This window comes from Acipenser ruthenus, chromosome 16 (assembly GCF_902713425.1).
Source record: "Acipenser ruthenus chromosome 16, fAciRut3.2 maternal haplotype, whole genome shotgun sequence".
NCBI lineage: Eukaryota > Metazoa > Chordata > Actinopteri > Acipenseriformes > Acipenseridae > Acipenser > Acipenser ruthenus.
The window spans coordinates 16,148,894-16,173,612 of record NC_081204.1 but is presented as its reverse complement, the minus strand read 5'-3'; the positions used below and the strand labels follow the sequence as shown (position 1 = coordinate 16,173,612).

Here is a 24,719-nt window from a genome sequence, read left to right as displayed (position 1 = left end):
TGGGCAGCCAGGTCGGCACTGATTCACCTGCCATAGCACTGTCAATGGGGAGCAGGTCGCTATGGGCAGCCAGGGAGGCACTGATTCACCTGCCATAGCACTGTCAATGGGGAGCAGGTCGCCATGGGCAGCCAGGCGGCACTGATTCACCTGCCATAGCACTGTCAATGGGGAGCAGGTAGCCATGGGCAACACTGATTCACCTGCCATAGCACTGTCAATGGGGAGCAGGTCACCATGGGCAGCCAGGGCGGCACTGATTCACAAGTGCGGGGGTTGTCCTACCTTTTATGTGTGTATACAGTGGTGTTGTGGGTAAACTCCCCTTTTTGGTGTTCCAGGCCAGGCAATGGCATGGTAGGCAATAAGGGTGCAGAGATGCCTTTAGTAGATTATGTGCATGTCAGTTGTGGTGGTTGTGCAGAATTGTGAGTTAAAGGTTAATAAGAAGAGACTCTGCCCATCATTAGATGCACCGAGTCGGTTTCTATAATAAATTGGAACATGCCTTGGCTTTAACCCTTCGTATATCCAGGATTTGCTTATCACAGGAGCGTAGGAGCGAGTAATGAGAAGTGGTACCCTAGACTACAGTACTGTGTGTCTATGCTTTTTATTAGAATGAAAGATCCTGGAGGGCTGTGAGGGGAAGCTCTCATCAGGCTGCACTGTAGCCAGTGCCATTGCCTCTCATCTTGCATGAGCAGCTAATTTATAAGCCCAAAAAAACTTTCAGACACTCATGTTCAGTATGCACCCAACATTATTTAATACACATTAATGTAACTTTCAGACACACATGTTCAGTATGCACCCACCATTATTTAATACACATTAATGTAAATCAGTGTAACAAATTGTCAGACAAACCTGCAATGGGAGTGCTAATGAGAAACTCAAGCCCTCTTATTTTAAGCAGTGATGTGCCTTCTTGTGCGTGTTTGCAGATTATAGAGAAGGAGTCTGCGGAGGTGAAAGCGAAGAGTAAGATCGTGAGGGTGGATGAGGAGGCAGCCACTCTGAAGGCGTCGGAGGCCCAGTCCCTGAAGAACGAGTGTGAGAGCGAGCTGGCTGAAGCCATTCCAGCACTGGAGGCGGCTCTCTCCGCTCTCAACACCCTCAAGGTAGGCTTCTTACCAGCTGAGGGCACAAGGGCTCTCCCTGCTCTCCACACGTACACTCCGCTACTGGGGATACATTTTACACAGAGCCACGGAACTTGGTAAGGACATCATTTCACACAAGCTGTTGTGAGTATCTGAATCTGGGGATATATGTGTGGAGCAGTTCCACTAGGGTCCTCCTTCAAAAATGAGGACCGTTCTGCACTGATCGTGTCTGTCTGTCTGTCACATTATACTGTGTGAACAAGATAACTGCCTTAATGTTGCACCAATCTTCACCAAACTTTTGTCATACACTCCTAGCCTCCTATAACTGCTTCGAATTACATTTGCCTATAATCCAATACACTTTTGACTATATGAATATTGTAAACCTGTACATGCACTCATTCCCTTTCTTTTAAGGAGTAACATTACATCAACACCTAGTCAGGAGTCATAAAAGTTACGCTTGGGTGTACAGTAAAACGTATTGTTTATTATGTAGGCAATACACATAGCAGACTACTTCCCAAAGAAAAAAGCCCAGGGAAGCTAGTTAAAGAGTAAGTAGCGGGGTTCCAAAAAATATAGCGTTATACATCCCTGAGTGCTGTTCAATGTCCTAAGTACTGTTCAATGCCCTTTCTGACCTGAGAGACCCCAGTTTATGCAGTGCGTTTTTATGGTGAATTTTCTCAGTCGTAATGGAATAATAATAATATAGTATTGATATTGAATTACATTCAATCACAAATATGCTTTTGTCACATTGATAGTAAACGGTATCATAGGAGGTATTCAAGAATGCTGAGTGACAACGCAGAATAATATTAATGTATTTGTCCTGCAAACTGTTTGGTGTGCATACATATTTAAACACGTTTCTTTTCACTATTAGTCAACACTTTTTTAGCCGAAATAGACTGTCGCTCCACTTCATTTATATTAAAATGCCCACGTAGTCTACTCCTATCAATATAATGCATCTACATTTATACTGTTACATACTGTTATATTACCCCTGTGTTCGATAAAGTACAGCATCTAGTGGGACCGTTACAGTTTTCAAGTCAAGACTAAAAATGCGCTTTTATAAAATGGCTTTCTTATCTTAGTAGGTTTTAATGTAACTTTAAAATTGCTGCTTTTGTATTGTGTATACTGTTATTTAAATGGTCTGATTGTGGCAGTTGTATGTGTGACATGCTGTACAAATGTACTGTGGTTTGTTATTTTTTTCTTTAGTGCTTTGCGATACTTTTGTATAAAAAGCGCTATATAAATGCAATAAATAAATAAATAGTATGTTAAACATCACAGATTTAAATTATACATAACTATTTCACTTCCCCATATGTCTGTCTGTCACACTCTACATTGTGAACACGATAACTGGATCTACAACAAACGTTTTATTTTACACTCCTAGCCTCCTATTACATATACACTGCTCCCTTGTTCTGGGATCATGAGGACCCTCTGTATATACCTGCACTGGTTACATTATTATTGTTATTATTTTCTTAGCAGACGCCCTTATCCAGGGCGACCTACAAATGTTACAAGATATCACATTATTTTTACATACAATTACATTATTTTTACATATTATTTTTACATACAATTACCCATTTATACAGTTGGGTTTTTACTGGAGCAATCTTGGTAAAGTACCTTGCTCAAGGGTACAGCAGCAGTGTCCCCCACCTGGGATTGAACCCACGACCCTCTGGTCAGGAGTCCAGAGCCCTAACCACTACTCCACACTGCTCCCTTGTTCTGGGATCACGAGGACCCTCTGTATATACCTGCACTGGTTACATTACATATACAGTGCCCCTTGTTATTTTTCTATCTTACTTACATGTCAGAGAACCTGAAATATTTAACATAGTGAATTGGTGAGGGCTCTTATACAGGCCAGTATGGGTCTTTGATAAATACATTCTTTAGCATAAATTATTGAGAAATAGTTGTGCTTGAACGTACTGTGGATGTAGGGCTTTATGGTCTTTGTTTTAGTGCCCAGTAAACTGTTGAGACGTTTGGAAGTGATTATTCTTTCCTGTAATTTCTGTCAGCACTTTTATATTTTACTTGTTACTCACACAATGTAAAGGTATTGGGCTGCATGCGTTCCACTGTAGCACTGCATTTAAATGAATGCTAGACAGGGACAGAGTCAGTGGCTTTTGAACTTATGAAACCACTTGCCACACCCAATTATACCAAATAAAATATATTATATAGACACCTGGGGTCACAAACAATTATACAGCACATTATACCAAATAAAATATATTCCATAGACACACAAATTTGATTCATGTATTTGATCTGTGTCTCTTTGTAGTAGCAGTGTTCATGTATTTGATTTGTGTCTCTTTGTAGTAGCAGTGTTCATGTATTTGATTTGTGTCTCTTTGTAGTAGCAGTGTTCATGCATTTGATTTGTGTCTCTTTGTAGTAGCAGTGTGGATTCATGTATTTGATTTGTGTCTCTTTGTAGTAGCAGTGTTCATGTATTTGATCTGTGTCTCTTTGTAGTAGCAGTGTTCATGTATTTGATTTGTGTCTTTGTAGTAGCAGTGTTCATGTATTTGATTTGTGTCTCTTTGTAGTAGCAGTGTTCATGTATTTGATTTGTGTCTCTTTGTAGTAGCAGTGTTCATGCATTTGATTTGTGTCTCTTTGTAGTAGCAGTGTTCATGTATTTGATTTGTGTCTCTTTGTAGTAGCAGTGTTCATGCATTTGATTTGTGTCTCTTTGTAGTAGCAGTGTTCATGTATTTGATTTGTGTCTCTTTGTAGTAGCAGTGTTCATGCATTTGATTTGTGTCTCTTTGTAGTAGCAGTGTTTATGTATTTGATTTGTGTCTCTTTGTAGTAGCAGTGTTCATGCATTTGATTTGTGTCTCTTTGTAGTAGCAGTGTTCATGTATTTGATTTGTGTCTCTTTGTAGTAGCAGTGTTCATGTATTTGATTTGTGTCTCTTTGTAGTAGCAGTGTTCATGTATTTGATTTATGTCTCTTTGTAGTAGCAGTGTGGATTCATGTATTTGATCTGTGTCTCTTTGTAGTAGCAGTGTTCATGTATTTGATTTGTGTCTTTGTAGTAGCAGTGTTCATGTATTTGATTTGTGTCTCTCTGTAGTAGCAGTGTTCATGTATTTGATTTGTGTCTCTTTGTAGTAGCAGTGTTCATGTTTTTATTTGTGTCTCTTTGTAGTAGCAGTGTTCATGTATTTGATCTGTGTCTCTTTGTAGTAGCAGTGTGGATTCATGTATTTGATTTGTGCCTCTGTAGTAGCAGTCTGGATTCATGTATTTGATTTGTGTCTCTTGTTCAGCCGTCTGATGTTACGATTGTTAAATCGATGAAGAACCCCCCATCGGGGGTGAAGCTGGTGATGTCGGGGGTCTGCGTCATGAAGGATATCAAGCCAGAGAAGATCAGTGATCCTGCGGGGACTGGACAGAAGGTGAGCATCGAGCACAGGGCATCTGCAGCCAGAAACATGTTGGAAAAGCCTGTCCTGAAGCCTTGGCTTTCCATGCATTTCCACTGCTTTATGTTATGAGAAACTAAGTGAAGCAGACGAACGTTTCTGCCAGTGCATTCTTCAGAGCTAAAACGTCTGTCTGCTTCATTTGGTTTGCTTTAGTTTGACCTTAGAATTGTGATTGAGTGTTTTGAAGTTATCGATGGTTTAGCTTGTAGTTGAAATGCTGCCCTCTGCTGTCTGGAATGTGGTTCCCTGCAATGATTATCCAAGGATGGACAGATAGTTAGAAATACCTGCTGTAACACTGTCAATATACAACATGACAAGACCCCTGTGTCTGCCCTGCTGAATACCTGCTGTAACACTGTCAATATACAACATGACAACACCCCTGTGTCTGCCCTGCTGAATACCTGCTGTAACACTGTCAATATACAACATGACAACACCCCTGTGTCTGCCCTGCTGAATACCTGCTGTAACACTGTCAATATACAACATAACAAGACCCCTGTGTCTGCCCTGCTGAATACCTGCTGTAACACTGTCAATATACAACATGACAACACCCCTGTGTCTGCCCTGCTGAATACCTGCTGTAACACTGTCAATATACAACATGACAAGACCCCTGTGTCTGCCCTACTGAATACCTGCTGTAACACTGTCAATATACAACATGACAAGACCCCTGTGTCTGCCCTGCTGAATACCTGCTGTAACACTGTCAATATACAACATGACAAGACCCCTGTGTCTGCCCTGCTGAATACCTGCTGTAACACTGTCAATATACAACATGACAACACCCCTGTGTCTGCCCTGCTGCCTTTTGTTCTGAAAAAGTCACGGTAACATTATCTTTTTTTTTTGTAACCTAAAAGATTCTTGACTACTGGGGTCCAAGCAAGAAGCTGCTGGGTGACATGAATTTCCTCAGGGATTTAAAAGAGTATGACAAGGATAATATTCCAGTAAGTTTCATTTATACATCGAGCTAGAGAAATAATCCTATTCTGTATGTTTTATTTCTATATACTATATAACAAGAGAATTATACTATTCTGTATGTTTCATTTGTATATACTATATAACAAGAGAATGATACTATTCCAGTAAGTTTCATTTGTATGTTAGGAGCCATGCCAAGCCAAAATGCGACCCCATTGGGATCGGGTTGACCCCATTGGCTTGGGGTTAGGTGACATTTTTAGAACCCCAAACTCTTGTCGTGTTCGGCTCGGGTTGTGTTGCGAATGACCCGAGCGCAATGCAGGACATTCACTTTAAATGAAGCCGATCTAAAGAAGAGCTTTGTACTTGAAATGGAAAGTAAGAAATAAATCAGATGGTTTGATAGATTTATTTCAAAGCACAGGTCTGCATTGTGTTTATTAGATTTATTTCAAAGCACAGGTCTGCATTGTATTTATTAGATTTATTTAAAAGCACAGGTCTGCATTGTATTTATTAGATTTATTTAAAAGCACAGGTCTGCGTTGTATTTATTAGATTTATTTAAAAGCACAGGTCTGCGTTGTATTTATTAGATTTATTTAAAAGCACAGGTCTGCATTGTATTTATTAGATTTATTTAAAAGCACAGGTCTGCATTGTATTTATTAGATTTATTTAAAAGCACAGGTCTGCATTGTATTTATTAGATTTATTTAAAAGCACAGGTCTGCAATGTATTTATTGTCAATACAATACAGTACATTCCTTTCTTAAAGTAAGTTAGTTTAATTTCTCTTCATACAGGATCGTCTTCAGTTTCATACAATAATAATAAACACATAAATAAATAAATCGGATGGTTTGATCATTTTATTTAAAACCATAGGCATGCAATGTATTGATTACTGCATTAAAGTTTTTGGTTTGTTTTTTTCTTATTTCCAAAGTAGCCTAGTTTGACACATTTGGGGCTACCCTGAGAATAATTCAGACTCAGACGGGTATTTCAGAGCAGTCTCACTTTGACATGAAGGGATGGTGGGATCTTCTGGTATGGGATCTTCTTCAGATTGGCTTTGGGTAAAGTCAATGGGGTCATTCGCAAGTCGAACACGAAGAGATTACAGGGTTCTAACATAAATACTGTATAAAAAAAGAAATTATCATGTTCCATAGCTTTCATTTGTATATATAACCAGAGAAAATTATGCTGCAGGTGTGTGCTGATCATTTGATAATGCCAGGTTATAAAGGGTATACGTAGCTGTTTTTAAAATGAGACCATGAATAAACGTAACAAAGGAAACAATATTCAATTTGAGGATTTATTTCACCTTACCTGCTTTTTAAACACTTAAATATAGCAAATAGCAAATATAGCATCCCATTTCCAAAGCATGCTGGTGTTTAAAATGCAGCTGTAAGTTTTGTATTGTACGTGTGCAAGTGCTCATTATTGCAAGGTGCAATCCTGATTGTGTTGAAGTGACAAAAGGATGAATTATATTGTAAAAATCTATATAATGATAAAAATGTAAATCATTTAAACAAATAATAAAGTCGTTCAGATGTTTTAGTGAGTGCCTGTCCGGCGTGCTGCAGGCCCTGCTACACAGTCTGATGGCATGTGTCTCTCTGCCCAGGTCCCTGTGATGCAGAAGATCCGCAGTGAGTACATCACCAACCCCGACTTCGACCCAGCCAAGGTGGCCAAAGCTTCCTCCGCTGCAGAGGGCTTGTGCAAGTGGATCCTGGCAATGGAGGTGTATGACAGGGTTGCAAAGGTGCTGTATATACTGCTGTTTGGAAGCACACTAAAGTAACAATATACAGTCAACTCTCATTAATATGAAAGGGAGTAGAGAGGAGCTAATCTGGAAACAGCACTACAATACAGTAGAGGAGCTAATCTGGAAACAGCACTTCAATACAGTAGAGAGGAGCTAGTCTGGAAACAGCACTACAATACAGTAGAGAGGAGCTAATCTGGAAACAGCACTACAATCAGTAGAGAGGAGCTAGTCTGGAAATAGCACTACAATACAGTAGAGAGGAGCTAATCTGGAAACAGCACTACAATACAGTAGAGGAGCTAATCTGGAAACAGCACTACAATACAGTAGAGAGGAGCTAATCTGGAAACAGCACTACAATCAGTAGAGAGGAGCTAGTCTGGAAATAGCACTACAATACAGTAGAGAGGAGCTAATCTGGAAGTTCATACTTTTCCCAATATCCTTTACTCTCAGCTGTTCAAACCAGGCCAATTCATTTCATTCACATTTTTCTTCCCTGGAGGGGCTCCAGAATAATTTGCACAAACAGGAATGTGTGTGAAGTAAATTCTGTTATGAGAAGTCATTTGCAATAACGACAGCTACATTTGTCCAGGACCATGTAGACCATTCATCGTGTCAGGAAACTCATTGAATCCAAGTTAATTTAAAAACTACACTGTAAGAGAACCACAAAACATGTGCTCATAATTCAAGAACCATGTTGTAAACCAATGCAGCTACATAATGCTTTTGGTCAGGTATCACATTGCACACAAACTACCACAGGTTGTGTTTGTCGTGTGTTAGTGACCCCCCTGTGCCCCCCCACCCCCCCACCCCCGTGCAGGTTGTGTTTGTCTTGTGTTAGTGACCGCCCCCTGTGCCCCCCTGTGCAGGTTGTGGCTCCGAAGAAGGCTCGCCTGGCAGAGGCACAGCTCTCTCTGGCAGAGACCATGGCGCTACTGAATCACAAGAGGGCAGAGCTGAAGGAGGTGGAGGACCGGCTGGCTGCGCTGCAGCTGACCTTCAGAGAGAAGACGGAAGAGAAGGCTCAGCTCGAGATCCAGGTGGACCTGTGCGCCAAGAAGCTGGAGAGGGCGGAGAAGCTGATCGGAGGACTGGGAGGGGAAAAAACAAGGTATAGTGAGTGACACACAGCACCTCTTACTGTCACACCAGTGACAGGGCTATGGTGCAGGCAACAAGCTCGGGGGGCCTCATTAGGGTCACTGTAAAAATCTAGAATGACATCAAATGTTCCTCAACAGGATTAAATCAGAGAGTAATAATCATTGGTTCATTACAGATATATGGATCAGTATATCTGTATGACTGTATGGTTCCTCCCCTAATTGCAATGCTGATTGTTGAAGCATCGTGGTCTCTCCCACGCAGGTGGTCCAAGGCTGCTGATGACCTGCAGAACACCTATGATAACCTGACAGGTGATGTCCTGATCTCCGCGGGCGTCATTGCCTATCTGGGTGCCTTCACCGCTGCCTTCCGCCAGGAGTGCACCAAGAGCTGGACCCAGCTGTGCAAGGTGAGCCCTCAGTTGCCCTCAGATTCAGATCACTTAGAGTGTTTATAACCAGCCTCAGATCACTCTGCTACACTCAGTGAGGGGGTTATCAGAGAGTTTATAACCAGCCTCAGATCACTCAGAGAGTTTATAACCAGCCTCAGATCACTCTGCTACACTCAGTGAGGGGGTTATCAGAGAGTTTATAACCAGCCTCAGATCACTCAGAGAGTTTATAACCAGCCTCAGATCACTCAGAGAGTTTATAACCAGCCTCAGATCACTCTGCTACACTCAGTGAGGGGGTTATCAGAGAGTTTATAACCAGCCTCAGATCACTCAGAGAGTTTATAACCAGCCTCAGATCACTCTGCTACACTCAGTGAGGGGGTTATCGGAGAGTTTATAATCAGCCTCAGATCACTCTGCTACACTCAGTGAGGGGGTTATCAGAGAGTTTATAACCAGCCTCAGATCACTCTTCTACACTCAGTGAGGGGGTTATCAGGGGCAGGCAGTTCAGTATAGGAATATGAAGGAAGGATCTGTTTGAATGCTGCTGTTTTCTTCCTCAGAGTAAGCAGATCCCATGCTGTGATGACTTCTCTCTCAGTAAGACCCTGGGGGATCCCATAAAGATCCGAGCCTGGAACATTGCTGGCTTACCCACTGACGCTTTCTCCATCGACAACGGGGTGATAGTGGGAAACTCCAGGCGCTGGTAAGTGACAAGCAGAGATTTGAAAGTTACAGGCCATATATTACATGTTCATTATTTAGTAAATACCATGCTTTTAATGTTACATTAAAAATCACAACTCACATGGGCAGCATTGTGGAGTAGTGGTTAGGGCTCTGGACTCTTGACGGGAGGGCCGTGGGTTCAATCCCTGGTGGGGGACACTGCTGCTGTACCCTTGAGCAAGGTACTTTACCTAGATTGCTCCAGTAAAAAAACCCAAACGTATAAATGGGTAATTGTATGTAAAAATAATGTGATATCTTGTAACAATTGTAAGTTGCCCTGGATAAGGGTGTCTGCTAAGAAATAAATAATAATAACATGCCTGTAGGGATGCTTGTACAATCTTTGATACAGAAGCACCTGCCAAGCAAACACATACTTTTGTTTGTTTTGTTACTTAAATTCTTGTTGCCATGTTTAGTTTACATTTTTGAAAATGTCTTGTGCTTGTAATGCATCCCATTGGTTTAGGTTTATGGACGCTAGTGCCTTCAGTGCACTATTTAAACTGTATGGGTGGGTATTGTTATACCAGCTTGATAGGGGTGTCCCCTCCTTATGAGAGCTGCTGTAGGTATGCTCAGTCTGTGAAGCCCCACACAGTTTCAGGTTATTTGTATTCCACTGAGCACAGCCCTGACTCGGAACCTCTCAACCCTCCCTGTCAGGCCCCTCATGATTGACCCCCAGGGCCAGGCCAACAAGTGGGTGAAGAACACAGAGAAGGAGAGCAACCTGAGTGTGATCAAGCTCACGGACTCGGACTACATGCGCACCCTGGAGAACTGCATCCAGTTCGGGTCGCCTCTGCTGCTGGAGAACGTGGGAGAGGAGCTGGACCCCTCGCTCGAGCCCCTGCTGCTCAAACAGACCTTCAAACAAGGTAAAGTGCAGTGGGCTAGGCCGGGGAGGGGCCGGGGAGGTGCCGGGCGAAGGACACAGGGGCCGGGGAGGGACACAGGGGCCGGGGAGGGACACAGGGGCTGGGGAGGGACACCGGGGTCGTAGAGGTGCCAGGGAGGGGCCGGGGAGGGACACAGGGGCCGGGGAGGGGTCGGGGAGGAGCCAGGGAGGGGCTGGGGAGGGACACAGGGGTCGGGGAGGGGCTGGGGAGGGACACAGGGGCCGGGGAGGGGTCGGGGAGGTGCCGGGGAGGGACACAGGGGCCGGGGAGGGACACGGGCCGGGGAGGGAAGCTGAGCAAGATGAATGCCCTTTTGTTCCTCTTCACCTTTTTCAGTTGTACTTTTAAACATTGCTCTGGGGCTGCACATTTATTTAAACCACAGTTTGGAAATGTAGAGTTGGAAAAAGGTAAACTTAAAAAAAACCAAACATGTATTTAGAAACCATGAGAAATTTTAATAGCCGAAAAAAATTATATACGATAACTCGTTTATAAGGGAGTTCATTTTTAAATTGTTATTTTTGGGAATAATTGTTTCAATTTTAACATTTGTATTCTTTTAACTGCATTCACTTTTTAGATAAAGGTACGTGTGTTTCTACTTTTTTCATTTGTTCTAAAAGCATGTTTTTTTCTGTAGAATACAGTATTCCTGCATTTAAATATTGTCTTCTACAGTATTTTTTCTAATGTGCTATTTGGTGCATAGATATGAAAATGATTGCCAAAATGAAAATGATTGCTTTGTCTTTGTATGAAACATATATTTCTTTATTAGCACAATTTCCATTGTTTTAGTAATGTGGGTGTTTTATGACTTCTTGATCACTTGTTTCAATATTGGTAATGGTTGACTCCTTCCACTGAGGAGTGCAACACAATGAAGAGATCATCTCCAAAGTCGCTTTGAGCAGTGCTTTGGTAAATTACTCCAGGAGCAATCCCCCAGTTGCCATGTGGATAATACTATCAAGACATGTGGATGATAGTATCAAGACATGTGGATAACTATCAAGACATGTGGATGATAGTATAAAGACATGTGGATGATAGTATAAACATGTGGAAGATAGTATCAAGACATGTGGATGATAGTATAGACATGTGGATAATACTATCAAGACATGTGGATGATAGTATCAACACCACCCTGACTGTGTTTAAAAAGAAACGAGCCACACAGGAGTCGGGATGAGTGTTCTTTGTACGTTCCCATACCAGACCCTGCTGGGGTTTCATTGTCTCTGTATACAAGTATAATAACCAGCTGTTCACATACCAGGGTCTAGTTTAATAATCGAAACAGTGACAGATATAAATAGTGTCATTCCTGAACTCGGCACTCGTCCTGCCCGTTTAATGCCCCCCCTTCTTCACTTCACTGAACCCAGTAAGAACAGTACAGAACTAGAGAGCAGGGTTGTGCTAGCAGGATCATTAGATAGACCTCCAGCTGCAATACATGTTAATACAGTACTTTGTGCCTTGTAGGAGGTGTTGAGTGCATCCGGCTTGGGGAAAACGTGATTGAGTACTCCAGTGACTTCAGGTTCTACATTACCACCAAGCTGAGGAATCCACACTACCTGCCGGAGCTGGCTACCAAGGTGTCCCTGCTCAACTTCATGATCACACCCGAGGGCTTGGAGGACCAGCTCCTGGGCATCGTGGTGGCCAAGGAGAGGTGTGTTTCTGACTTCAGCGCTGCAGCCTGCTCAAACAGTTCTGTAAACTTGAAACATTAAGCAGCCTTGGTTTCAGGGAGGAGCAGTGCAATGATTGTTCTCAGTAGTTTCTTAGTTTTATATTGATTCATGTGTTTTATAAAAAAAAAAATGAGTTTGTGCTTCAAAATAGGGTCCTTAAAACTATATGCAGTACATAAAACTTTATATTTTGTTATCTGGAGTTCTGAGTAATTTAGTTATCATTTAAATGGACAAAGCTAAATTAGCTTGAATTGAAGCATACAAATAGAGTGGTTTACAGTATCTGACAAAGAGGGGAAACCATAATCTTGGGTACCAACATCAGATATCCATGCCCTGTATTAATGATATCCATACAGCACAGCTCAGTGCAACAGCCTGGGGGACACTGGGATGCTGTACTCTGCCCCTAATGGTTTGTGAACGATGTGCAGGCCAGAGCTGGAGGAGGAGAGGAACGCGCTGATCCTGCAGTCCGCCACCAACAAGAAACAGCTGAAAGAGATCGAGGACAAGATCCTGGAGACGCTGCAGTCTTCCGAGGGCAACATCCTGGAGGACGAGAGTGCCATCCAGGTCCTGGACTCGGCCAAGATCATGTCCAACGAGATCAGCAAGAAACAGCAGGTGAGAGGCGAGAACAGTGCTGGCTGCAGCATAGAGTCCAGGGCTCTGGAGTAAGGCTAGCGTGGAGTAGGAGCTGCAGAGAGGATAGTGTGGAGTAGGGGCTGCAGAGAGGATGGTGTGGAGTAGGGGCTGCAGAGAGGATGGTGTGGAGTAGGGGCTGCAGAGAGGATAGCGTGGAGTAGGGGCTGCAGAGAGAAGATAGCGTGGAGTAGGCGCTGCAGAGAGAGGAAAGCTTGGAGTAGGGGCTGCAGAGAGGACAGCGTGGAGTAGGGGCTGCAGAGAGAGGATAGCGTGGAGTAGGGGCTGGGGGCTGCGGAGAGAGGATAGCGTGGAGTAGGGGCTGCAGAGAGAGGATAGCGTGGAGTAGGGGCTGCAGAGAGAGGATAGCGTGGAGTAGGGGCTGCAGAGAGAGGATAGCGTGGAGTAGGGGCTGCAGAGAGGATAGCGTGGAGTAGGGGCTGCAGAGAGAAGATAGCGTGGAGTAGGGGCTGCAGAGAGAGGATAGCGTGTAGTAGGGGCTGCAGAGAGGATAACGTGGAGTAGGGGCTGCAGAGAGGACAGCGTGGAGTAGGGGCTGCAGAGAGAGGATAGCGTGGAGTAGGGGCTGCAGAGAGGATAGCGTGGAGTAGGGGCTGCAGAGAGGATAGCGTGGAGTAGGGGCTGCAGAGAGAGGATAGCGTGGAGTAGGGGCTGCAGAGAGGATAGCGTGGAGTAGGGGCTGCAGAGAGAGGATAGCGTGGAGTAGGGGCTGCAGAGAGGATAGCGTGGAGCAGGGGCTGCAGAGAGGATAGCGTGGAATATACAAAAAAGAAGGGCTATCCTGTTTCAGTTTACTATATTTTATATTACCCAATATATGAAGCAAAAGAAAGGATTGCAGCCGCTGTAACACAACAAGCACGAAGAGGCTTATGCTGATCTTGAAATACACGCTCTCTTCTTACAGTCTACGAATAAGTGTTTGTAATTGATTATTATTATTATTATTATTATTTATTTCTTAGCAGACGCCCTTATCCAGGGCGACTTACAATCGTAAGCACATACATTTCAAGTATCACAGTACAAGTAATAATACAATTAAAAGCAAGATAAATACAATTGCTCTTACTCCAATTGATGTTACTCCATTTATAAAACAGGATCAGTGCTGATCCTTTTAGTACAGCTCAAAATGTTACAGGATCAAGATTACCTGTCTTTATGATAGAATCTTCTCAATGAGGTCAACTATCAGACTAGGGCCTTCCAATCAGCATACTATTGCTAAAGCAGTGTCTGGTTTTGGTCACCTTAATACACATAAGACAGTAGTGCTCTAAATGGGATGAGCTATTTGGACAGGTTAAAAAAATAAAATCCCTTCAGACCAGAAAAAGGGAAATTCCTAAATGGTATAGAGCATAGGGTGAAGCTGAACAACAGTTCAGTAGAAATTACTGCTGTATATAAGCTATAAATGAATGGAATAGTTTACCAGAGGAAGTTGTAACATTAAAAAAAAATCAATTTGATTCTTTCCTATGGCGAATGGTATGCTAGCAAGGAATGAGCCTTGATGGACCCTGAGGCATCCCCAGCATTTCTTACCCCTTTCTGTTTTGGACCTCAGTTATGATAATTGCTGAAGGTTTTCACGCAGCTCTGAATTCGACTTATTAAACTGCTGCTCTTTTGTGCAATGTGCATGTACTGATCCCTCCATTGCTTCTTCAGATCGCAGAGAGGACAGAACTAAAGATAGCAGAGTCCAGAGAGGGATACAGGCCTATCGCCAAGCACTCCTCGGTTCTGTTCTTCAGCATCGCGGACCTGGCTAACATCGACCCCATGTACCAGTACTCTCTCGGCTGGTTTGTTAACCTCTACATCAACTCCATCCAGGACAGGTGAGAGCACAGTGTTAGAGACATGCCCCCATTGGACATCTCTACAAGGGGTGTCTCACACCCTGAAATAATTCCCCATCCGACTGAGGACTGGCACAGCTCTGACTGCTCGGCTGAACTAGTTCAGTAACATTTTAACTACATTGTTCATGTCCGTTACCCAAAAAATGATCTCCTGCATTTTATACGCTTTAATATATTTTAATAAGTGTAATAGAATGTGTTTGAAAATCCATGCAGTTTAAAAAATATATACTATTTATGTTTTACATGTTTGAGAAGGTTATTGCCTGGTAAAAGCACAGCCACGTGGTGTGCAGGGTAAGTCATATAATCAGGGGAATTCGCCGGTCTTCCCTAGGGACTCCGAAGGGAGCGTCACATTGGCTCTGGTGCTTCTCCAAACCAACAGGGACTGTTTCTCCACATTGTGCTACAGCAAACCCTGCTGGCCATGCACCCAGTGAGCTCAGAGCGGACACCTACAGGGCTGGCCTTTGTCCTCCAGAAGTCAGTCACTCGCTGACATCCGCTCTCGAATTCCTGGGTGTAAAAGAGGAAGCTGGCTTAGTCGTGGGATCAGAGGATGCCACTGAACCTTCAGTTCTCTTGAGCTGTGTGGGGAATCGGTGAGGGGAAAAAATAACTGGACATTCCAAATTGGGGAGAAAATCAGGGGTCAAATAATTGGGCACACCAAATAAAATAAAACAAAGGTTATTGCCTGAAAAGCAGTGTAGAAAGGTTTTATTTAGCAGTATTTACATGAATAGGGCCAGTCACTGTGTTTTATCAGCTGTTAACCAGGGTTACAGGTTTTCGGCTGGCTGTATTAAGATCATTAAAACCATAGAGTGATATAGGGCAAGCAGGCTTGCGGGGGAGGAAGCTTGTGTCCCTGAAAAAAAAACGCATGAACAAAGTGAAGGTGCCCCCGAAAACGCATGAACAAGGTCAAATGAAGGTGTCCCTGAAAATGCATGAACAAGGTCAAATGAAGTTCCCAAAAAGCTAAACTATTGAAGATGTACAGCAGTAGTAAACAGACATCCAGGAATATGTTTGTGGTATAAAAGTGAATATGACTTTGGGACACTGCAGGGTTAAGCATCAAGAATAAGGATGGGTTTAATTGCCCTGTATATTTTATTCCCTTAGTAACAAATCTAAAATCCTGGAGAAGCGTCTGAGATACCTGAATGACCACTTCACCTATAACCTGTACTGCAACGTGTGCCGCTCGCTGTTTGAGAAGGACAAGCTGCTCTTCTCCTTCCTGCTCTGCTGCAACCTGCTCATGTAAGTCCCCCTAATGGAGCCCTGGCTTTGACACAGGGGCAGGGGGACATACGGTCTGCCCACTGAAACCTGGCAGGCTAGAGGAGATGATGAGATTGGCTTTCTACTCTATGTGCACACCATTGGTTACTGGAAAACAGAGCACGCAATGCCAGCTGACATAGTCTGTAACACGTCAATACTGATGTGGTAGCAGCGGAACTAAAGCCATTACTAGCCACTGTCTGTGCTCTTAATCTCTGCTTTTGCGCAATTTGATAAATCTGTATTTTGATGTTGTTTTATTTTATATTTTGTAATAAACAATTTGTTAAATGTCAAGAGAGCAAACTAATTCTGCCCTCTAGGCCTATGAAAAATACACAAAACTTGCAAATACAAAAACCTTGAGGACCACTGGACTAGATGGTGCAGAGAGCTCAGCCTTGTGCCTTACATGCACCCATGGGTGCAGCTAATTTGTTAGCTTAATGCACTCCCAATTACAGGTTATTGGTTACGCGATGTACAAGTGTGTGCCCTGTAACTGAAAACGTACTTATATAGATCCACCCTTAAGGGTTTGCAATGAAATACTTGAGTCACTTTAAATATCTAATAGGTTTACCTGTAAATCTTTTGAATATTGAAATGTGAGTGCTTCTCTCCACATCCTGTCCCGTGCTCATGTTTGCGCCCCACTCTGTGTTCCCACAGGGCTAAGAAGGAGATAGATTACCAGGAATTCATGTTCTTGCTCACGGGAGGGGTGGGTCTGCAGAACAGCCTGGAGAACCCGGACCCTTCCTGGCTGCTGGACAAGAGCTGGGACGAGATTTGCAGAGCCAGCGACCTGCCGGCCTTCAGAGGGCTGCGGTGAGCTAGCAAGGGACTGGACCTTCAATGTGTTTTAATCCTGCCATTTAAACACTGAAGAAATGCAACAGAACCCAACTCTGATCCCTTGTATTTCTTTGTCTATTCCAGGGAACATTTCCGCAAGGCTCCGAGTGATTTCCTTGCCATTTACGACAGCAAGGAGCCCTACAATGAGCCTTTACCAAAACCATGGAACGAAAAACTCAATGAGCTGCAAAAGATGATCATTCAGAGGTGTCTCCGGCCTGACAAGGTAGGGGCAGTCTGAGCGGAATGGGGCCGTCTCCTTTGGAATGAATACTGCACACAGATTGTGTGTCCTAAAGGGTTTACATGAAATTACAAAGCAACAGATAAAACAAACACTGACCAGGTTAACAGTAAAACACACTGCGCTGCACACAGAGTTCCTATTGGAGAACTCACTAAGACGGTTCATTCACTGTTAGACCACATTGACAGTAAATTGTACAAGTCTTATATTTTCCAGTATAAAGGGACTGCCAGTAATTCACTGGTTTCAATATCTCATGTTTTTTTTTTATGTGGAAAGACACTTAAATAATTATAGATATACTGTAAAGTGCTTCCTCTTTAATTCTCTATATGGCTTATCCTACAGAAACACATAACTAAACTTAGTTTTCACTCACTTGTTTTAAAGATCACCCCCGGTATCTCGAACTATGTTACTGATAAACTGGGGAAGAAGTTTGTGGAGCCCCCTCCCTTTGACCTGACGAAGAGCTACGCAGACTCCAACGCTACAATCCCTCTCATCTTCGTTCTCTCCCCAGGGGCAGACCCCATGGCTAGTAAGTGAGGAGGGCTTCTTCAAATCACCTGCAGCTGGGCGGGGCTTCTGTCAGGGATGCAGGGATACTTTGGACCATGCACATTTGCTGAATGTTAAATTTCGCTTTATAGGAATACATTATTCCTTTTCAATGTGCGTAACTTGTATTTTGTATCTGTTTATATTATTTACCATGATCATCATCAATGATCATTTGTGTCTGTTTCAGCACTTCAGGTAGATTTAGCTTGTTAAGTAGAGTGACCAGCACATTAACCTTTGGGACAGGCCAGTCTGCTGCCTCATTACCTGCTCATGCTTCCCTTTTGGTCAGTTACACCCCTTCACTGTCGCCCCCAGGCTTGCTGAAGTTTGCAAACGATAAAAACTTTGGGGGAGACAAGTTCCAGGCCATCTCCCTGGGACAGGGCCAGGGTCCCATCGCTGCCAGGATGATCCGTGCTGCCATGACGGCAGGGAGCTGGGTGTGCCTGCAGAACTGCCACCTGGCCGTGTCCTGGATGCCCACGCTGGAGAAGATCTGCGAGGAGTTCAGCCCTGACTCCTGCCACCCGGACTTCAGGCTCTGGCTCACCAGCTACCCCTCACCCAAGGTACTGACACCCTGCAGAAACTGTACCTGCAAGCAGAGATGTCTCTAACCTACTCTGCTTCCACATGCCATCTTACATAATACAAACACTTCTAAAATATACATTGTTACCCATTTGAGACCTATGTAGTGAATAGATGTGTATGGCGTGGATTGTGGAATTCTTTTTATATCTACAATCACTTTCAAATGTCCAGTTGACCCAGTCTAGTACTTCTAGTATCAGAGTGCCTTCTCATAAGCACTTGGGCAGAGGACCATGCAGATCATAGTTAATGCCATTATCCATGTCTGTAGTATTTTCAAGCACTTGGGCAGAGGACCATGCAGTTCATAGTTAATTCCATTATCCATGTCTGTAGTATTTTCAAGCACTTGGGCAGAGGACCATGCAGTACATAGTTAATGCCATTTTCCATGTCTGTAGTATTTTCAAGCACTTGGGCAGAGGACCATGTAGTACATAGTTAATGCCATTATCCATGTCTGTAGTAGTTTCTGCAGTTGACTGCCTTGCACAAGGTCACAAGTTTTTCTCTCCTAATTCACTTCCTTTTTGACGCACATGTTTCCTATGAGCAGGGTAGAACATGAGCGTGAGGCTCAGCGGGGGCCCTTTTACCTGTAACATAGGAATCAGCAAAAAAGATGAAGTGCAAAACAATAAGGGGACTTGTGAGAATGTTTTGTGCTGGTGAGAGCTGAGGAAATGGTTATTAGATATTGTGATTTACAGTAAGTTTAATATGTGATTTGTGTTATGTCTGGGCATCACTCCCTTGCTGGCTTGCAGGTTATTTCCATTTTAGAGACTAGAACTATTATGGCAGAGTCCACCAGGCTCTTGCACTAGGATCTTCACAGCTCAGACACTTAAACACATCCTGAACCAGTCCAAGCCTATAAAGATATGGCAGCTATGCCCAGTCTGAGTACAGTCCAGGAGCTGTGACCCGGAGCAGGAAAAATAACTTGGTACTGTCCATACTGTGCACAGAACAGTACAATTTACAATACAATGCAAAGTCTTCTCTTTTCTTAGTGTGACTTGGAGGAAAACTGCAATTTTAGATAAACATTAGAAAAAGTGATCTCTTGTTTAGTTTATGCCGACTGTACAAATTAGCCATGTTCAGTTTATTTTGTGGTGACCTCTCGTTCCTCTGGGCTCCTGTAGTTCCCGGTCACTATCCTGCAGAACGGAGTGAAGATGACCAATGAGCCCCCCACTGGTCTGCGCCTGAACCTGCTGCAGTCCTACCTCACCGACCCCATCTCAGACACAGAGTTCTTCAGCTCCTGCACGCATAAAGAGCAGGTATGTGCGAGCAAGCACTGACCCTAAAGAAATCAAACCTGAGCTTGGTGAAGACACAGAATAGTGTAAGCATGGTAAACGCACAGAGAGCTATGGAAAAGCATTGTAAAATCCATAGCAAACCAAAGCAAATGCCTAATACATGTATGGGTAAAGTGCAAATCTACCAGGGGATGCAGAGGAACAAAGCTGCAGTCTCACACAATCCAGGTGCAGTTCTACACACTGAATTGGAATTCCTTGGGTGTCCATTACTTCATTCTTCCATAGGTGAGCTCTCTGTTTATCACAGCGAAAGCAGGCCTTCAGAGTTCAGTTTGCTTGAATTGCCCAAAGCTAGTTTTAACTTTAGGAGGACCCCTCTTGAATCCTCCCTTCACAGCAGCAGGGATCCACACAGACACGCTTCCTCTTGAACCCTCCCTGTCACTGCAGCAGGGATCCACACAGACAGGCTTCCTCTTGAACCCTCCCTGTCACTGCAGCAGGGATCCACACAGACACGCTTCCTCTCTAACCCTCCCTGTCACTGCAGCAGGGATCTACACAGACACGCTTCCTCTTGAACCCTCCCTGTCACTGCAGCTAGGATCCACACAGACACGCTTCCTCTTGAACCCTCCCTGTCACTGCAGCAGGGATCTACACAGACACGCTTCCTCTTGAACCCTCCCTGTCACTGCAGCAGGGATCTACACAGACACGCTTCCTCTTGAACCCTCCCTATGACTGCAGCAGGGATCCACACAGACATGCTTCCTCTTGAACCCTCCCTGTCACTGCAGCAGGGATCTACACAGACACGCTTCCTCTTGAACCCTCCCTATCACTGCAGCAGGGATCTACACAGACACGCTTCCTCTTGAACCCTCCCTATGACTGCAGCAGGGATCCACACAGACAGGCTTCCTCTTGAACCCTCCCTGTCACTGCAGCAGGGATCCACACAGACACGCTTCCTCTTGAACCCTCCCTATCACTGCAGCAGGGATCCACACAGACAGGCTTCCTCTTGAACCCTCCCTGTCACTGCAGCAGGGATCCATACAGACAGGGCTTGTTTTTGTTCCTGGTCGCTTATGTCAAAAGTAAAAAACATAACAAATGTTTGTGGTCAGTTTATACATAATGTACACCCAGGTTTAAATAAAATCTTCTACAGAGTATGCTCATAATATGCGTGGACATGATTGCTCATTATTTGCATGTTTCTGTACCATTTTTAACTGTCATTCAGGCAAAACAGTTTCATTTTATTTTTAAAAAAATATATTAAAAAAAAATGATTTTTTTTCTTAACTGCAGTTACTTGAAATGAATTTCAATAGGTCTACTGCCCAATGTGTTTGTGTTCTCTCACTTTCTTCTGCAGCTACTTTGTTTGTGTGGCTATTTCACACATATATTACAAAAAATGTTTAAAGTGTTCCAAGCAGAGCATTCTGATTAGTTAAAAATGATGTCATATAAAATACATTTCTTTGTGTGACCAGAAATGTGGAGTGGCTTGATTTGCACTTGTTTGGGCTTGTTTTGAAGAATGAGGTTGCTATTTTTCTGTCAGAAATCTGGCAACCCTGTGAGTGTCTCAGCTAGCTGTCTGTGTGCTGTGTGAAGCAGTTGAGTCAGGATTCAGAAGAGAAGGGAGCTGTTTCGTCCACAACACCTCGGGTAGGCTCGACGGTGATGCAGCATCCCAGCATCCCTCCTCTCCCCCAATCAGTCCAGCTCTCTGCCTGGCTCTGGTATTGTCCAGTTCGTCTCTGATATCCTGCACAGGTCACCTGTAATGCCTGTGTTCCATGCTGCTGCATCCTCTTACCAGGCTGTTTCAGGGGCAGGCAGCACCTCCTCCTTCCTGGGCCTGATCCTCCTGTGCCGCTGTGCCTCCCTGGCACTGCACCTCCTCCGTCTCCCTTTCCCTGCCCTGGTATGTGGCCCGGCAGACTTACTTCCTCCCCTGTGCTCGGAGGTTGGTTTGGGTATCCACGTCTATCATTCTCCCTTTGTCAGTGTAATCCAATGATGCAGCAACTTCATTGTCAATAGAAATTGGAGCAAGACTGTTCAGTCTTTCATGGGTCATTATGGATCTCAGGTATCACTTTAAGCTTTGAGAAGCTTCTCTCTCAGATGCAATGTGACCAGGAATGGTAAGCCAAATATGCAAAGCAAAAGAAGTACTGGGAAATTCTTCTACAAGTCCCATCATCTCCAGGGCCTAATGGAGTTCCGTACAGAGTGTACAAGAGTGCTTCAGGAGTTCTACGAATTCTGTGGAAATTGATGAAAGTGGCATGGGAAAAACAGTTTGTACCAAGAGCATGGCGCCGAGCAGGTGGAGTCTTTATACCTAAAGAAAAAGATTCTACAAGCAACAGTCAGTTCTGTACTATTTCCCTATTAAACGTAGAAGGCAAGATTTTCTTCAGCATTATTGCTCAGAGATTGTCAACTTACCTATTAAAGAACTGCTTCATTGACACTTCAATACAAAAAGCGGGCATTCCAGGTTTCCCAGGATTCTTAGAACACATCAATGTGATCTGGCAACATTGAGGAAGGAGGAGAGGAAGGAGCTCCATGTGACATTCCTGGATTTGGCTAATGCATATGGTTCAGTGCCACATGAACTACTTTGGGCAGCATTTGATTTCTTTAGTGTACCGATGACAATAACAAATTTAGTGAAAGCCTACTTTGGAGATTTGCAATTTAGTTTTTCAACTTCAGAATTCAGCACTACATGGCAATGCCTAGAGGTTGGAATAATATTTATTTCTTAGCAGACATCCTTATCCAGGACGACTTACAATTGTTACAAGATATCACATTATACATTATTTCACATTATACAGATATCACATTATTTTTACATACAATTACCCATTTATACAGTTGGATTTTTTACTGTAGCAATCTAGGTAAAGTACCTTGCTCAAGGGTACAACAGCAGTGTCCCCCACTGGGGATTGAACCCACAACCCTCCGGTCAAGAGTCCAGAGCCCTAACCACTACTCCACACTGCTGCCCACTACTCCACACTGCTGCAGGAGGCACCATTTCTCCACTGGCTTTTACCATGGCAATGGAAGTAATCATTAGGGCATCAAAATGGGTAGTAGGAGGAGAGCGCTTGGCTTCTGGAATGCGACTACCACCAATTTGAGCATACATGAATGACATGACAACCATGACTACAACAGTAGCCTGCACTAATCGGTTATTGGGCAAATTGACCAATAACATTGAATGGGCACAAATGCAATTCAAGCCCACTAAATCAAGGAGCATCTCTATAATTAAAGGCAAAGTAGTAGATAAAACATTCTTTATTAATGGTGAGGCAAGACCAACAGTGTCTGAGAAGCCAGTGAAGAGTCTTGGGAGATGGTACGACGGGGATCTAAAGGACACAGTTCGTGTGGGAGAAGTTAGACAACAAGCAGTGGAAGGGTTGAATAGCATAGACAGCTGCGCTCTACCAAACAAACTAAAACTCTGGTGCTTTCAGTTTGGTCTACTGCCGAGGTTGCTGTGGCCACTGACTGTGTACGAGGTTTCTTTGACAACAGTAGAGAAGCTGGAAGCTTTTATCAGTTCATACATCAGGAAATGGTTGGGAGTTCCACACTGCCTCAGCAGAGTGGGACTTTATGGTAAAGGAATACTGCAGCTACCAGTCTCCACTCTAACCGAGGAGTTTAAGTGCGCCAAGGTCAGACTGGAAATGACATTAGTAGAGTCACACGACAAATGAGTAAGGGAGGCAGCACCTGTGTTGAAAACTGGAAGAAAGTGGGCAGCAAAGAAAGCTGTGGAAGATGCAAAGGCTGCCCTTCGAATTGGTGATATCATGGGGCAAGTTCAGCATGGAAGAGGGGGTCTTGGTCTCAGTTCAGCTCCTCCTACATGGCACAAGGCAGCCCCAGCTCAAAGGAGGAAGCTGGTAGTCAACGAGGTGCAAAAGCAGGAGGAGAGGATGAGGTGTATAAAGGCCATTTCCCAGGCCAAGCAGGGAGAATGGATGAGATGGGAGAGTGTGGAACAACGCAAGATTGGCTGGCAAGACCTATGGTCAATGGAACAGAGCAGGATCAGTTTCCTCATCAGGTCAACATATGATGTTCTCCCATCACCACAGAACCTAAACCTCTGGGTAGGAGAGGATCCCTTATGTCTTTTGTGTTCATCACCTGCAACATTAGGGCACATTTTGACAGGATGTAAGGTGGCTCTTAGCCAAGGACGGTTTACTTGGCGCCATGACCAGGTGCTGCGATGTTTGGCCTTAGCACTGGAAGACAAGCGTAACATGACCAATAAGTTGCCACCTGTTCCATCAAAACATTACACACAAAAGACAACATTCCTCTGCCCAGGAGAGCAACCACCAAGAAAAGGTGTTAAAACCAATCCTCGCCCAGGACAACTGGAAGCTGCTAGAGACTGGAAAATGCTGGCAGATGTTGGTCAACGGCTTATTTTTCCAACCTTCGACCAGATATTGTCTTGTGGTCTGGATCAGCACGCCTTGTTCACCTGGTAGAGTTAACAGTGCCATGGGAGAATGCTGTAGATGAGGCGTATGAGAGGAAGAAACTGCGGTATGCTCAACTAGCCACTGAAGCGGAACAGCGAGGATGGAGAGTCCAGGTGGAAGTGGGTTGTCGAGGATTTGTGGCACACTCTACAACCCGGTTTCTCAGAGACGTCGGATTCAGAGGCCAAGAGTTGAGTCGCACAGTGAAGAACTTATCTGAAGCAGCAGAGAGGAGCAGCAACTGGCTGTGGTTGAGACGGAAAGATCCTGGCTGGGGATCTCAAGCACAATAGAAAGAAAGAAACGCTGATGTACAGGTAAGTAAGCTGGGCTTAGTTGAGTGGGGGACGGAGGGGGGTGATGCTGGGACGCCAGAATCACCGTCGAGCCCTCTTGAGGTGTCGTGGGCTAGTCGATGAAACACTGAGGATGGAAGGTGCCCACTTGAAGACCCCAGAGATGTACCCTACTTAGCTCAATCCAGACGGTTGTCATGCTGATGCGCTGGGGAGGCCGCACTGTGGTTGATCCCCGGAGCCAGCAT

The 24,719-nt window shown here is 44.1% G+C and overlaps 1 protein-coding gene across 1 annotated transcript in view; it reads left to right on the top strand.

Moving 5' to 3' along the window:
• Window positions 1–24,719, top strand: part of dnah12 (dynein, axonemal, heavy chain 12) — a 96,031-nt gene that overhangs the window by 59,224 nt on the left and 12,088 nt on the right. Inside the window, exons 49-65 of the mRNA XM_034906060.2 lie at window positions 948–1,124; window positions 4,458–4,589; window positions 5,498–5,587; window positions 7,214–7,354; window positions 8,245–8,486; window positions 8,744–8,891; window positions 9,446–9,591; window positions 10,284–10,498; window positions 12,014–12,206; window positions 12,666–12,858; window positions 14,575–14,747; window positions 15,906–16,046; window positions 16,743–16,901; window positions 17,013–17,157; window positions 17,569–17,719; window positions 18,061–18,314; window positions 19,491–19,631. Coding sequence (XP_034761951.2) covers window positions 948–1,124; window positions 4,458–4,589; window positions 5,498–5,587; window positions 7,214–7,354; window positions 8,245–8,486; window positions 8,744–8,891; window positions 9,446–9,591; window positions 10,284–10,498; window positions 12,014–12,206; window positions 12,666–12,858; window positions 14,575–14,747; window positions 15,906–16,046; window positions 16,743–16,901; window positions 17,013–17,157; window positions 17,569–17,719; window positions 18,061–18,314; window positions 19,491–19,631 — 2,841 coding nt within the window. The remainder of the gene's footprint in view (window positions 1–947; window positions 1,125–4,457; window positions 4,590–5,497; window positions 5,588–7,213; window positions 7,355–8,244; window positions 8,487–8,743; window positions 8,892–9,445; window positions 9,592–10,283; window positions 10,499–12,013; window positions 12,207–12,665; window positions 12,859–14,574; window positions 14,748–15,905; window positions 16,047–16,742; window positions 16,902–17,012; window positions 17,158–17,568; window positions 17,720–18,060; window positions 18,315–19,490; window positions 19,632–24,719) is intronic.